Source organism: Drosophila nasuta, chromosome 3 (assembly GCF_023558535.2).
Source record: "Drosophila nasuta strain 15112-1781.00 chromosome 3, ASM2355853v1, whole genome shotgun sequence".
Lineage (NCBI taxonomy): Eukaryota > Metazoa > Arthropoda > Insecta > Diptera > Drosophilidae > Drosophila > Drosophila nasuta.
Window position 1 is genome coordinate 37123989 of NC_083457.1, and position 15399 is coordinate 37139387.

The 15399-nt window shown below is 42.1% G+C and overlaps 1 protein-coding gene across 2 annotated transcripts; it reads left to right on the forward strand.

Annotated features, from left to right (window-relative positions):
• The first annotated feature begins 460 nt into the window (after positions 1–460).
• LOC132791498 (paired box protein Pax-3-B) lies at positions 461–10846 on the forward strand. Of its 2 annotated transcripts, none has more exons than XM_060800442.1 (6): positions 461–660; positions 4375–4627; positions 8289–8429; positions 9363–9752; positions 9815–9999; positions 10168–10846. In XM_060800442.1, exons 1-6 carry the CDS (start codon positions 601–603, stop codon positions 10708–10710), a joined length of 1572 nt encoding a protein of 523 aa, XP_060656425.1. In that variant the 5' UTR covers positions 461–600; the 3' UTR covers positions 10711–10846. The 2 variants fall into 2 exon arrangements, with proteins under 2 accessions (XP_060656425.1, XP_060656426.1); XM_060800443.1 differs by having other exon boundaries at positions 10185–10639.
• Positions 10847–15399: the final 4553 nt, after the last annotated feature.

Below are 15399 nucleotides of genomic sequence, written 5' to 3' on the forward strand. Positions count from 1 at the left end.
TCAGCCAACAGCGTGAGTGAGTGCGCGTCGAACGGGAACGTTTGCCGTTCGCTTTCGTTCGTTACGTTTTGCGTTGTGTTTTGTTTCGTCTCTCGTGTGTTTCGCTCGTCGTTGTGTGAGTGTCAAAGCGCCGACGGTTAAGCACAAATCAAATAAAGAAATTCGCCCAGGCGAATTACGCGTAATTCGCCCTTTTTTTTGGCTGATAACGCGTGCACTTTTCGCTTTTGCCGTCGCACAACTGCCAAAAATATCAACACAAATAAGAGGCATAAATAAAAATAAAATTCTATAATTAAAAATTGACATACATATATAATTGAAAATAAACACACACGTTGTTGACTCGTTCGATTCTTGTTGTGCGGGGCATGGCGACAACTGCGGCAAGTGCAGCCCCCACAAGGACCACAAGCAAGATAACAACGGTAGCCACATCCCAACTTGCCGCTCCATCATCTGCAATTGATTATACGCCCACAGCAGCAGCAACGGCAATGACATCGGCACAGGTGATGCCCACTGTTAGTTTGCCCCTCGGCATGCCAACGTTGCGTCTGCCGCCACATTTGCCACCGCTGCTGGGCGGCGGCATAGATTATGCGGCGAAAACTGCTGCACAGCCGACGGCAACTGGCGTTTCGCCCACACCCCCTACAGGTGAGTAAGAGAGGGAGAAAGAGGGAAAGACAGGGTGAACATGACGCATTCTGCCGAAATTCTTTGAATTGACAAGGATACGACGACGAGAGACAATTTGGGCCGCCGCCAAAAAGCCAAGACCAAAAGGCAGTCTCAAGCTGAGCTGCTGATCGAGTCAAGTCGTAGTCTCAGTCGGAGTCCGAGGGGCAGCGCATAGGAAAAGCGCAATGATTTGGAAATTTCAACAACAGCAACCAACGACAACAACTTTGGCTGAGTTGCAGCGCTGGCAACGCTGGCAACTGCCAACTGTTTTGGTCTTTCGCACATCAGTGGCAATTTGTTTTGCACAAGTATGGGTTGTCAAATAAAATTAGTTCACGTCGTCCCAGGCCAAAGCAACCATCGAGTTGGCCATGTCGAGATGCGACTCGATGCCACAGTGTAGGGGATGGGGGAGCAGAAGGGGGGCGAAGTAGAGGAGAACAGCACAACACAGACTAAAGCTTTGACTTGTCTCTAAAAGGTGTTGGAAGTTGCACAATAAATAAATAATTATAAAAAAGTGGTAAGGGGCCAAAAACCAACACACACAGTGAGTGAAAGAGAGAGCAAGAGAGGAGGGGAGGGAGGGGAGCATACATGGAAGTTTAAGCACTGGGCAGAAACCATACTTAAGGGTCTCGGGTTTCGTGGTGCGTGTACGTGTTGTATATATTCGCATTATTCTTAGAAAGCCGACCGTATAAAAGGTGTCCACAATGATTTTCAAGTGCTCCTCTTGCTCTCTTAGCCACATTGCCGTCGCCTCGATTGAGCCATTGCCGTGCCATAACTTAACTGTAGTCGTTTCATATGTATGTATTATGCCCCTTATGTGGATCAACAGCCAAATTTGGTGCAGTCCGGAAATCAGCTGTTCACGCCCTTGACGTTGACGTCGACATTTCAAGTAATGCAAGTCACACTAGAAATACGCGAGGATATCACTTAAAATTAGCCACAGTCGAGTGTGCACGACAGCCAAATACCTGCTGTTGTTATGCCACATATCAAATTTATTTAATACTCTTAATTAATATTCGAAATTTGGTTGTTGTAGCTCTTTAAGACGTTGAGCTATTGCAAACGCTTAGGTGTATGGCTATTTAGCTAGTGGTTCTTTATAGGCTGGGAAACACATATGTAGTTTAGTCGATGAAACACATTAACACTAAGTTATTAAACATTTTTAAGTAGCATTGTAGCATTGCATTAAATAGATACCCTGCAAAATGTATTGTAAATTTATTGTAATAAAAGCTGTTTATACAATACTGTGATTAGATAAAATAGAAAAGATTCTAAAGAGTCACTTCATATATTGCACTTAACAGCTTCAATATTTTAAATTGTTCTTAGTCTTCAGTAAGCTTTCTATAAATAAAATTCTATGCAACACATATTTTGAGTTTTGAATTGGTTTAAAATTTAATACACATTTAAGGCTAGCTTGATCTTTAATAGATACAAGACTCTGTTATCAAAATTATAGAATAAGTAAAAAAAATAATAATAGTTTATGTGCCAACAAATGAACCCAACCAATATTATATTTATTGAGTTAGGTATGCAAAAATATTATAAATTTCTAGCTAAGAAGGTGTTGCCTTTTTTTATATATGTCTTCTATATATAATATAATTATACCACTCCAGATTAAAGAAACATTTGAAATAGCAAATAGCCGCCCCTTTTGTAGCCGAAGTATGTTAGTTAGATTAAGTGCAGTTTCTGTTTAGGAAGCATGATGAGCAAATTACGTCGGTTAAGCCAACTTAATTGCCTAGTCGTGCATACCCAAAATGGAGTGAAAATCACAAGATTACGCATTGAAAACCAGAAGCCCCTAGACAACGTCTAAATGGGCTGCGCGCGACAAACAAGATCAGCGAGCACGCGGTTCGCTGCTGCGGGCTCGGTTCAATTCAGCTCGAGCGGGAGCCACAGAAGAAGACAGAGGAAGAGCGCTGCAAAAAAAAAAAATAAATAAAATAAAAAGCGTTCAAGTTTAATTTATATGCAGTGCTGCTGGCAAGGCTGCCAAAGGCTGGCAGCAAGGGGCACAAAAACTCACCGGTAGCAATAAATCAAACTATCAATTGAATTCCGAGGCGATCATCACTTGTGCCAGACATTCGCATTGGACGGCGATCTGGATCTGGATCTCGCGCTCTCTTTCTCTTGACTGTGGTTCGAGCTGTGGCGGCGTCGCTTCTTGTTATAAGTCGCACGGTGACGTGCGAGTGCGTCGACGGCAACCAGACAGTGTGGCGGACTCTTGTGGCGGCCTCAACAGCTGCCTCTTCTTCATCGGCCACTCTCAAGAAGACTGCGCCAAGTCGTGCGATTTTAAGCCGATTTTGCAATTGACTGAGGTTCGTCGTGAGCGCAGCCGGAGCTGTCGCATTGCCCGGCCAGATCGGTAGTAAATCATCGCTGGACTACCGAGTACCGACCGATTCCACGACTCTCTGCAACATTCTGTGGCAAGCAGCGCGGTTGACATCCGTGGCATAAGCGCAGCCAGCGAACTACTCCGATGTGAACGTCAATTGTGTGTGGAGCGCGCGGCATAAATCAGGCATAACCATAACCATAACCACGACCACAACAGCGACTTCAACTGCCACTGCAACTGCAACAATTGGTGCAACATGCGGCTGCAACAAATTGTCGACTACCGCGCGAAGCGGCAGCTACCGCAACGCATTTAATTAGCGCGAAAGCAAAGGGTCGCGATGAGGTCAAGTGCATACCAAAGCATCCCGCTGATCAGGATGATGAACAGAGAATCAGGAAGGCAATGAAGCCAAGGGAGAGCCAGTCTGGGAGGAGGAGTGAGAGGGAGTGAGAGGGCGAGGGAAGCAGCTGAACATTCTCAGGAAGTAAGAGAGGAGGACAGCTAAAGAGTGACAAGGAGTCAGGGCAACTGACTAAGGAGTGACAAGGAGTTAGTAAGGTTGCTATAGAGTGGCAGGGAGTCAGGGAGGCAACGCAAGATTCAGAGACCAAAAAAGAGGTGTTAAAATGTGTGCAGTTCTCGCGATCAGATAAAATGTCAAAATGAACATAAAAGCTTCTACATCTGAGGAATTGGTAATCGCTGCCACAACAAACAATCCGAGAGTCCAGTTGCACCATGGTTCGAGAGGCCGATGTGCGCGATCTCGTCGAGATCCCAGCAACAAATTGCCTTGCGAGACATCAGGAATTTCATAAATTCCAGCTCAAATTAGCAGTTGGCACTCGGCACTTGGCTTGGGCACAACTGATTCACGACGACGACAACTTCCACGATTGCAGACAACTGCGTCTACCGTCTTCGACGGTAATGGACCACACCACGACCACTTGACACGCCATTATGACCATAAACGTTGACACTTCCGCCAGCAGCTTGTTGTTGTTGTTCCCGTCGTCGTCACTTGGCTTCAATGTCTTCGTCTCTGATCAGCGTCTGTTGTCGATCAAAAACAGACCGAAATTTGTCCAATCATCAACTGCTTCCCCCCCTCTTCCGAACTCCACTCTCTGACCTTAGCTACCTTCGGGGAGCTACAAATTTCTTGGTGTTTGCGTGCCATGCGTGGAATGCTGGCAGCAGCTTCGTTTAAATTCCAATTGACATTTAATGATTCTCTCCCCATCTCTGTCACACAATAACACCTCTCTTTTCCTCTTTATTGGCAGCTCTTACACACAGCCACTGCTCGCCCAACTCGTTGGCTCCAGGCACACCACCCGCTCCCACGTTGGGCCTCTTTGGCGGTGGTGGTCCCGGGGGCAGGCAGCGGCAATGGACCTCCGGGATCGGCTGCTGCAACCAATCTGAGCGCCCTAGCTTCGCAGCATCGGCTGCTGGAACTGTCACGCTTTGGACTGCGAGGATACGATCTGGCGCAGCATATGCTCTCCCAACAAGGCGCGGTCTCCAAGCTGCTGGGTAAGTGCGAGTCTTTGATTTGAAACCGCGCTTAGGCTGATTGGACAGCGAAATGGGCAAATTGACTAGGCGTGAATAGAACAGGAACTGCACTCGAAGGCGAAGGGAGAGAAGCTTCTGAAAAGTAGTATAACATGAAAGCTACGAGCTATGGAAATCAACATAAAAGGCATTACACTATGGTTAGTCTTCCATCAACAACAGGACACTATGTAGGAATAGCGCAAGGAATAAGGGACTTAAATGAGTTTTATGTGCGAATCGAATTAGCGAACAAAAGTGTTAACAAGTTACAGACTTGTTTAAGCTAAACTAGGGGTTAGTGAAAGGATATAGGTGCTAAGTGAAAGATAATTTAAGGGTTGTCGACTATATAATGCAGTTAATAAGGGAACATAAAAGGAAGAAATAACTCAAGAGAACCACGCTGGATAATGTATTCACTAAACTACGCGAGTAGATTAGTAAACGTACAAGTAGATAAGATAAGCGTCTAGAACTTGTTTATAGAGAGGGCTCTTTATTTATACCGATCAATGTAATCAGTGGATAAAAATGGCATATGAATAAAACCAAATTATAGTATGTGTTAAACTCTATATACATATTATTACGTTGTAAGTTTAACCTGAAGAGCTACGCATTATATTTGCATAGGAGCACTACGTTTTATGAAAACAATTGATTGATGTATTATGTACCTTGGAGCTCACATTACAAATTAATTGTGTTCTAAGGACTTTCTGGTGAACTAAGTAAAGTAAGGACTCTGTTTCGTGAAGGTTCTCAAAAAGAGTGTAGGAGACCAGAGTGGAAGGATAGGTTAAATAAACTACTATAATGAAATTTTCTAATGCAAATAGTTACGGAAGTGAGTAAGTTATATAAAGCGTTAGATAAGAGCTTTGCGGCTTGCTTTACTCATTGGCTAGCGATGTTAGCTCAGCCTGACCAATGTAATCAGCGCTTGCGACATCTTTTTGCATAACGCGGAACCACAAAACACGCGCTCCAAATGCAATTGCCATGTGTCCCGCCAAATTAGGGGCTCAAGCGTCCGTAATCGATTTGAGCTGCAACTGCAACTGTAACTCCGCGTTTGAATGCGAGGCCAAGGTTACGTATACACGACAAATCGATTGCACCTTACCATGCCCAAAGTGACACCTGGCCAAACTCCATGCACAAATATAATTCCAGCGTGTGTAATTGAGGCTGCTCTCAATACCTGAACACCTGTTGCCATCCAAGACAAATCTTTTCGCTCCAAATTGCAATTCTGCGCACTCGCCGAGGCGAAGTAACAAACAAATTTCTAAGGGGAGAGAAAGATAGAGGAGAAAATAGCAAAGTGAGTTATGGAATGTTTAGGGGAGCGACTTAAGAAGGTAATCAGAAAAGTGCGAACGAAGCAATAAGATAAGAAAAGATAAAACAAAGAGACAGAAGGAAGAAACAGAGAGAAGTGACTGAAAACAGTGTATAAAATACCTTAAAATGATTCTCTTAAAGACTTGAAAGATAACTCTAAAGAATACTAATTCAAAGTTTATTCCAAGTGCAAATACATTATACATTTATAGCCCATCATTTAAATAAACAAAATTGAAACGTTATTTTATAATTATAACTAATATTGTTGTTGGTCTTTCAATTCAGTAAGAAATTATCTAACCAAGTGTCACCATAAGGCATCAATTCAGTTCTTTGATCTTGAATAAATTTGCTTTATTATGAATTTCCGTTTTAATTAATCTTTTATATATTTGCTTCTGCACTATAATGCGTAATATATCTACTTCTTCGCAGTCTATGAATTAAATAATGTCGAATGTTATTCCTATAGAATTTTAAATTTCATTTACAACATTATATTAGATACCATCTATGTTCGAGTAGCGTTTTAATTTATAATCCGATTACACAACTTTAAATTTTTCTGTTAACTATACGCTCAATTTAAAGGCTAGGCCCATAAGATTAACGCTCAATGCAGTTAAGAAAAATATGTAAGTTAAAAAAATCGCAGTTTCAGTCAGACAAAAGCCAATAGTTTTTAAGCTTAAGTTCCACATACCCTATAAATCATTGCTTAATTCTTATCTTTCTGTTAAAAGATACTATAGAAATATTAAAAACAATTGAATTTGAAAATTGCGCATACCTTGATCTGTCTAACTAGTTGATTTACTGAGTGCAGTTGATTGTTGAGCACAGCTCAATTCGGTCACCGACACAACAACAGTAACAACAGCAATAACAACAAGAACAACATCCATTCATTGAGTTATCTTTGAATCATACTCACAAATTGTTCTGATCTGTGCGCAGCCATTACGACGGCAATTCATTCACTCTCAACGTAGGCTTGCCTTTAGGCCAAGTGGGGAGCAGTTTGACGCTGGTTAATGTAAACTGTGTAAATGTACAAATAATTTCCGTTTTGCGCAAAATTCAATTTACATAAGTTCGCACAAACAGAGAGAGATACTTATACCTGTACCTGTGCAACTAAGGCGACAATTGCAAATAATGACCTGTAAGGTATACACTGAAAGAAACAATGAATTGATATGACTAAGAAGGTATCGATTAAAATAGATTAAATAAAATTCACATGCAATTCTGAAATTTACTTTTTACTTGCATCAAATTTTAAAACAAGATTTTATTTATTAATGTAATAGATCACAGATCGGATCTATTAAGTATACGAAATATAACTCATACGTATTTAAAAATTGAATATTACATATAAATATTTAGAAACTCAGTTTAAACATTCTAAAAGCAAACTTTAGTGTATAATAAATAGTTAATCATAAACCTAATTCATGCAAATGAGAATAATAAAAGAGTTAACTAAATTTGGTATGCTAACATATTAAAAGGTATATACTAAAAGAAATTAATGCATTAACATACCAACCATTATTCATCCTAAAAATATTATAGTAAAGCGTCGCTAGTCAATAATTTAATTTTTTAATTTTTTTTTAATTTTTAATTTAATATTAAAATGATTGATTTTTCATATGCAAAACTTTTATAATTAATCGGCTAGAGATGATCGACTGCAATAAAATATATGTCTAGTCGTTCGTCTTAAATATATTTGCTTACATCGCAGGTTGAAACTAACAATGATCTGAGTGTAAGATACGATATGGGTCGATAGTTATGCCGCCAAGTGTGCCCCCAGCTCGACGCCTAATTCACAAGATAAACAGCATACGCCTGTCAGTTGCTTCCGACAAATTATCATTCAAGCTGGGCTGAGGCTGAGTCTGGAGCTTAGAGCTGACATTGTATGTGGAGAGTTGACGTTGTTGTATTTGTTTTGTGGCATTTTTAAATATTCAAATTAACCCGCCATAGAATAGTGAAACGCGAGTTCAATTGTTTAGCTCAGCAGTCAGACAGTCAGTCAGTCATTCATTCATTCAGTTAGTTAGACAGGTAGCCAGCGGGCTTTTGACCTGTTGAAAACGCCCACACGGCCAACTCAACACTACTCAACCGGGAGCTGCGATTGATAATGCGAAAATTATGCAAACTCACAGTAGGGGCCAGGGGAGAGGTCAGAGGTCGCACCTATGAATGAAAATGTTTGTTTTTGGGAATTACGATAAATCAATTTGATTTGATTTCTATTTTGCAGGCACACTGCGTCCACCAGGTTTAATTGGTGGCTCCAAACCGAAGGTGGCCACGCCAACAGTTGTCTCCAAGATCGAGCAATACAAGCGCGAGAATCCAACGATATTCGCGTGGGAAATACGCGAGAGACTGATTACCGAAGGTGAGTAAAACTCTTTTATTTTATTTGGTTTAAATGAGAACAATGGGTACAATGAGAGGGAAGTGCAGATTGCTTGGCAGATTAGGGTTAATGTCTGCTAACTTTGCAGCGGGGTTAACTAATTAAATTGAACTGATGACAAAAGCCCCCCAAAAGCGAAATTGCAGCAGCCATTGACAGAACGTCAGCAATCAATGGTTCGTCGAGTGCGTTGCCTCTGGGCGGGCACAGAGCGCCAGCTCCAACTTCAACTTAAACTCCAAGTCCATCTACAATTCCATCTCCAGCTTCGTCTCTCCAGCTGGCTGACAGCAAAGAGTCCGATTAGCTGGCTGCATCTGCGTCTTGTTGTTGATGTGTTTATGGTGCGCGCAGCTTTGGTAATACGAATTAGCCAAGTACGAGTCTGTGCCGCAGTTCTGGCCAACTTTGTGCCTCATTTAATGTTGTAAGTTTCTCTCTCTCACTCGCTCGTGTCTTGTATTGTTTCTCGTTGCGATCGCAAGATTTATCGATTGGCTAATTTATGAACATCCGCTGCAGGCTTAGTCCAATTGATATGTAAATGTGCTCACATTTGTGTCACTCACAGCGAGGGATGCCCTCTCCATACTCCCTGACTCTCCTGACTGATTCTTCTGACTCCCTGACTCTCCCTGTCTGCCTGACTTTCGGGGGGCCTTTTTGCTTACCTGGCGCTGAGCGATGAATCGTCCGATTGCCATCGCTCACATGAGCTGCGCGGACACACAACAAGAGCTAGTTCGCAGACTCCAAACAGACTAACTGCCTGACTGACTACGACTACCAGTCGAACTGCGTCTCGAAGACAGATCTAAATCGCAACTCGGCTGCTCATTACAGTCAATCTAATTTGTGTCAGTCGCACTGCATCCGGTTAACCTCGATCTCCTTCTCTTCTTCTCCCCGCAGGTGTCTGTACGAATGCCACGGCTCCTTCGGTGAGCAGCATCAATCGCATATTGAGAAATCGCGCTGCTGAGCGAGCGGCTGCAGAGTTTGCCCGAGCTGCAACTTATGGTTATGCATTGCATCCCACGCATCCACATCCACACACACATCCCTACACGAGCTTTCCCACCTGGCCAGCAACTTTGCCGGGTCATCATCCGCTCTGGAGTGCGGTGCCCTTGCCTGGCAGCGGCGCCTTACCCGGGAGCAGTTACAGCAACTCCGATGGCAGTTCCAATCCGACCACAAACAATCACAGCTCAAGTGCCAGCTTGTCGCTGCCAGCGCTCTCCCCAGGATCAGGCAGCAGGGACAGTCAATCACCGGATGTGGATGCCAATCGCATGATCGGTAAGTCGAGGAATAATTCCTAAAATAAATTTTAAAGCTTATCAACTGAGTTACGCTTGCAGATATTGAGGGCGAGGACAGCGACTCAGAGGACAGTGATCAACCGAAGTTTCGTCGCAACCGCACAACGTTCAGTCCCGAGCAATTGGACGAACTGGAGAAGGAGTTCGAGAAGTCGCATTATCCCTGCGTGAGCACAAGGGAGAAGCTAGCATCGCGCACTACACTGAGCGAAGCGAGAGTTCAGGTTAGTTCAGAAGTTTTACACCGGACTGTGCTTTTGCTTTTTGCCTACTAACCAGTTAGACTAAGACCTCGACTAGGACTGATCGACTACTTCGACTTGGACTCGTGGTCGCCCTTACTCGTTTTTTGTTAAACTAACAAATTGTCTCTCCGTCGATTGATCAATTAGGTTTGGTTTTCCAACAGACGTGCGAAATGGCGTCGCCATCAACGGGTCAATCTGCTGAAGCAACGCGATTCGGCCTCAATCTCGGGTTCCACCTCCCCGACGCCACCCGCCGCTGCAGTGAGGGAGGAGCTCAGCCCATCGACAGTCAGCTACCCCTATGCACCCCAAGCCGTCGGCTACGAGGCAGCAGGGAGCAACAGCAGCATCCGGAGAAGCCCTACGGACCGCGACCCCGAAGCGGGGATAGCAATAGCTCCGGCTCCGGGTCCGGCGTCAGCTCCACCACCGCTGCCGCCTGCCTCACACACAGCATCAGTTCCATTATTAATGGGCGGTGAGCATAGCGCCTTTCATGCCGCTGTTGGACCGGCAGGAGTTCCCGGCTCCGCCTCCTCCGCCGCAGCCTTTGCTCTCAATTTTGCGCGTCAATACATCTGGCGTCACATGGCGCCCCCAACGAATGTGGAACGTGCTCAGTCCGAGCACGAGGAGGATGAGATCAATGTGGATGCTGAGACGGAAACCGAATCGGAGGCTAACTAACATTAACGAAGATCGACGACCTGAAGAAGTAGGCAGTGCAATCAAGATTGAGCATCCGCAACCCCAAGAAGCTGAGCTGTCTGTTCCAATTTTCCTAAAGCAATTTTTAGTGCAATTTACAAACGTAATTTATTCATTTTCTTTTTAAAATAAAAATAAACAAATAAAATGATTCAATAATAGATAATTACAATTTTATGAGTACAAATAATAGTTGGAACGATAAAGTTAGAAGGAATGAATGAAGAAAGAGAAAGGGAAGCATTTTGTTGAAGATTTATTGGGTTGTTTTTTACAATTATATCAATAAATATAAATCTTAGGACTTGGACATCTAATAAACAAAGAATGGATGTTAAAGAAACCGTGTGCATAACTGATCATTTATTTATTTCAACTAAATAAATTATTTTCTTTGTTTAGAGTAGTTTTAAAATACAACTAAATAAATAAATAATACATTTATCATATTTAAATAAAACCTTAAGTATTAATTTTCATGTTTTTGATTCATTTTAATATATAACTAAATAGTATTTTAATCAAAATGAAATAAAATACTTAGGATATGTTTGACATTTTGATGAGTACAAGAATGATTCAAAGCAGAAACAAGAGAAAAAGTCACTGGAAAAGAGAGAGAGAGAGAGATCGAGAGAAGCGTGTGTAGAACAAAGATTGAGAAATTCTCACGGGTTTTGTATAATTGGTCGGGAATTCAAGAGTTGACACCCATTGACAGAGCTAGAGGGGGCGCAACAAGGGGACAGTGGAGACAGAGAGGAGACTGAGGATGCTCGACGCGCATTCGAAAATAACTCAAGTGGACAAATCTGACAATTTTGTGGCTACCAAGCAAGGCAAACACACACACACACACACACACATACTCAAACACATAGAAAGAAAGACAGAGCTGAAGTGCCTGCGACTGGAATTGGGACTTCGAGCCCGAAAAAAAAAAAAAAAACAGTGTTCGACGAGCCTGACTTCGACTTCTACTTGGGAGTCCAACTTCGAGTCGATCTCTGGGCTGGATGATTAATGTGGCTTTAATTACATGCGCTGAGAAGTCGTCGTCGTCAATGTGTATGCTCGGATGGATCACTATAATTATATAGATGGCCGAATTAAATTTTAATTTAACGCCTGTCAAATCAGAAAACCACTTGTATAATCGTTCGCTTAGGCCACAGCTCTCTGACACTCTCAGTATCCACACAATACGCTGCGTACACATTGTACTCATCATCATCCACAACGGCAGCCGAAAGCACAGTTATTCATTACACTCGAGTCTCGAAATCAATGGGTAAAGAGCGTAATAAGTTGATGGTATTGTAGGTAACATTCAGTTGGAAGCAACTTGATATATAGCAAGTAAAGTTATTCAACGTTTATCGCTCTGTCTGTCCGTTTGTCCATCTATTTAATAGACCACATCTCACAGATTACAAGAAATCAGGTGATAATATTCATATATGGCTATACTATGTTAATTTATTAATTTACTGTTGAATGAAATAACAAAATATTCGTTGATCACATTTCTCTACTGCACATTTTATGTATTATAGATCTTTTCATTTTTAAAGACTAACCTATTAGAACAAATTTGAAATAGTTGTCTAATTAATTTAAGTTTTTTACTTAAGTGTTTTTATTTAATTGAATATTAAATAATACTAAAATAAAGCTACAATACAAAGTCACACGCTCGTATTAAATTTCAATAACGAGTATTCGACTGTCGAGCACACACTCAAGAGCAGCTTTCTCATTTGTTTCATTTACTGTCCGACTGCTCGAAAGAATTGAAAACTGAAACATGAATTGAATGGTATTGAAGTGAATTGAATTGAAAGAATCAATGCGTAGAGTGCGCCACAGCGGCTATTATTGATTGTAATGAGCCACCGAAGGCGTCAACTTCATCATCAGCGCATCATCGGCAGCACAATCATGCCAGACAGTGTACATCACATGCCATGTTGTAGTAGTAGGAGAAGGAGTAGGAGTAGCAAATGGAGATGGAGTTGGAGTTTGAGTTGAAGTGGACCCCATGGGCTTGGCTCAGGTCAGAGTGAAAACAATTGAAACCATGAAATTTACATACCTGCGTGCGGGTTTCTTTTTTGATGAGTCGCTGAATAGAGCAACATCAACAGCAGCAGCCACTGCTGGAAAGTATCAACGGGGAGTGAAGAATGTGAAGACATGGCGCTTTGCCCCTTCCTCATTCCCTTTGTGAGCTGACTTAGGAATGCCTTGCAGCTCGTTCCACATCCTTGTGGCTCTTAATTGCCAAAGGCGTTAGTATTAAGTGGTTTTCGTGCTTATTATAAATATCTCTTAATTTTTGCCAGCTTCAGCAGACGGCACCCTTCGCCGGCCAGAATCTTGAAATGGCAATCACCGACTCGACTACAGTTCCACTCGCAGTTCCAGTCTCTCTGCCTCATCTGCTGATTCGACTTCAGTCTCTTCTCAGTGTCCCAACAAGCGCAAGACAAGTGGAGCTGCTGTCGTCGGCTTTGTTGTCATTATGTTGTGTTATTTGGCACGATTTGTTGAACCAGAAGGAGCAACAGTTGTCCCCTGGCAGCAGCAGCAGCAGCAGCAGCAGGGATTGAGCTGCAGACTCCAGACTGCAACTGTGACTGCGACTGTAACTGCGACTGAGGTTGTGCGCGGTTGCATGATGCTGCCGAACGATTGAAAATCGATCAGCAAACGATCGGCGACTAGCAAAAGGCAAAGAAAACAGTTTATACACTAAGAGAAAAGTTGTATACCCAAAAAACAGACTAAGATAATTTAAATACCCAGCACAGATTTGTGATGAATGCTATAAACTTAAATTTCTGATTAAGATGTTGAAAAGATTATAATAAATGTATTAATATAGAATTTGGAATTTTTACTTTCGAATTGTTTGTATAAATCAAAATAAATAAATATATTTAACACTTATTCTAATTATTTAAGATTCATTATACATGCATATATCTATATACATTAATCCCAATTTATATTAAAAAGATGCATAGAAAATTACCTCTTTTTCAAACTAATAAAAGTGTACTTTAATGAAGTCTCAGAGTCAGCGATTTTTGAATAGCACAATTTATTACAATAAATTCTCCAAATTTAAATTTAAAACATATTATTTTCTCTATGTGTAGCAACAATAGTTGTGGCAGTAGCTGGAGTAGCTGCAACTGCAACTGTAAGTGTAAAGTGGCATCCTCGACTTGCGAGTGGAGCATTTGAAGCTGCCGCTGCGAGCTGGATGGAAACTGGGAAGCTGGGAACTGGGAGCCAAGTTGGCGTCGCTCAGCGCATATAATTGTCGCATGCAACATCGGCGTTGCCACGTTGCCACAAACACGGCATCGTTGCGTCGCTGCGTCGCGTCGTCTGGATGAAACAAGGAACAGGTACAGGGACATGAAAGGTAACGCATTGGCGACGAGAATAAGTAATTCACTTAACGCTTTAATATCGCTGATAAATGCGAAGCGATGCCACAGCAAAGCACAGCACAACACAGCCACAGAGTCGATCCGCCATCGTCGATCGACGATCCTCGAGTCCAGTCGAGTTGAGTCGAGTCGAGTCGGCACGGCATACATTGCCACTTAATTGGTGCAATTTTCAACGATTTTGTTTTATTTGCATTCCCTTTCCGGGGGAGATCGCTCTTTGCAGACTCTCTGGCAGCGGCGTGCGAACTTCGCACTCTCATTTGCATAAATCGCCGACTGCCACAAGATAGATGTATGTATATAACATGCATACTACGAGTATACATATGGACTACTCATGATGTATGTGCGATGTACACACCGGATGCCATGGCACACAAAAGGTGCACATGCTCAGATTCAGTCGCAGTCTCTGTGGTCAGAGCTTAACCTTCTCTCGCTCTCACTCCTTCTCGCTCTGTCTATGCGAGTTTAATGCCCAGGCTAAGCCTATAATTTGATCATATCCACACAATAACTCAGCTGATGAGGCTGGTGCAAAATGGCCAGTGGCAAATGGCAAGCAGAGAGCAGAAGCAGAGAGGAAGCGGCATTAAGAGCCAGCTCGCAGCAGGAGGAGGCGTTGCAATGACAGCGCATGGATAATGAATGCGCAGCAATGCCATTTTTGGCAGCTTTGGGGAGTGCACAGCGGCTTCTGATAAGACCACCACCGGCGGCAGCAACTGCAGACTCACCATGCCCAGTTCTCAGTTACCTCCCCATTGCACACAGAGAGAAAACTAATGAATATATTTTGGCGACACGATTCCTTAACTTAAAATAAGATTGTTAGATCGAAATTCTACGTTATTTTGTGTAATACGCATTCTTTTTAATTTTTTGTAGTTCAATTTGATTAAACATTGTTTCTTTAACCCAATTTGCAAATATAACCCTATTTATTTATTATAAGTATTCTTTCTTAAAATAAATATTGAAATTTTAATTAATTTAAAATTTGTATATAGGTTTATTAATTAAGTTTTTATATCAAAAGTTGCAAAGAGTAAGTAAGCTGCGTAAATTCAAGCTATTTGTTCATTATGAGTAAGTGATATTTTGTATGGAAGACATATTCAGCTATCATAGTCAATTTATTTGAGTCTGGCATTAAAAACTTAATTGCCTTTATAAACTATGTAACATTCGGCAATATAAC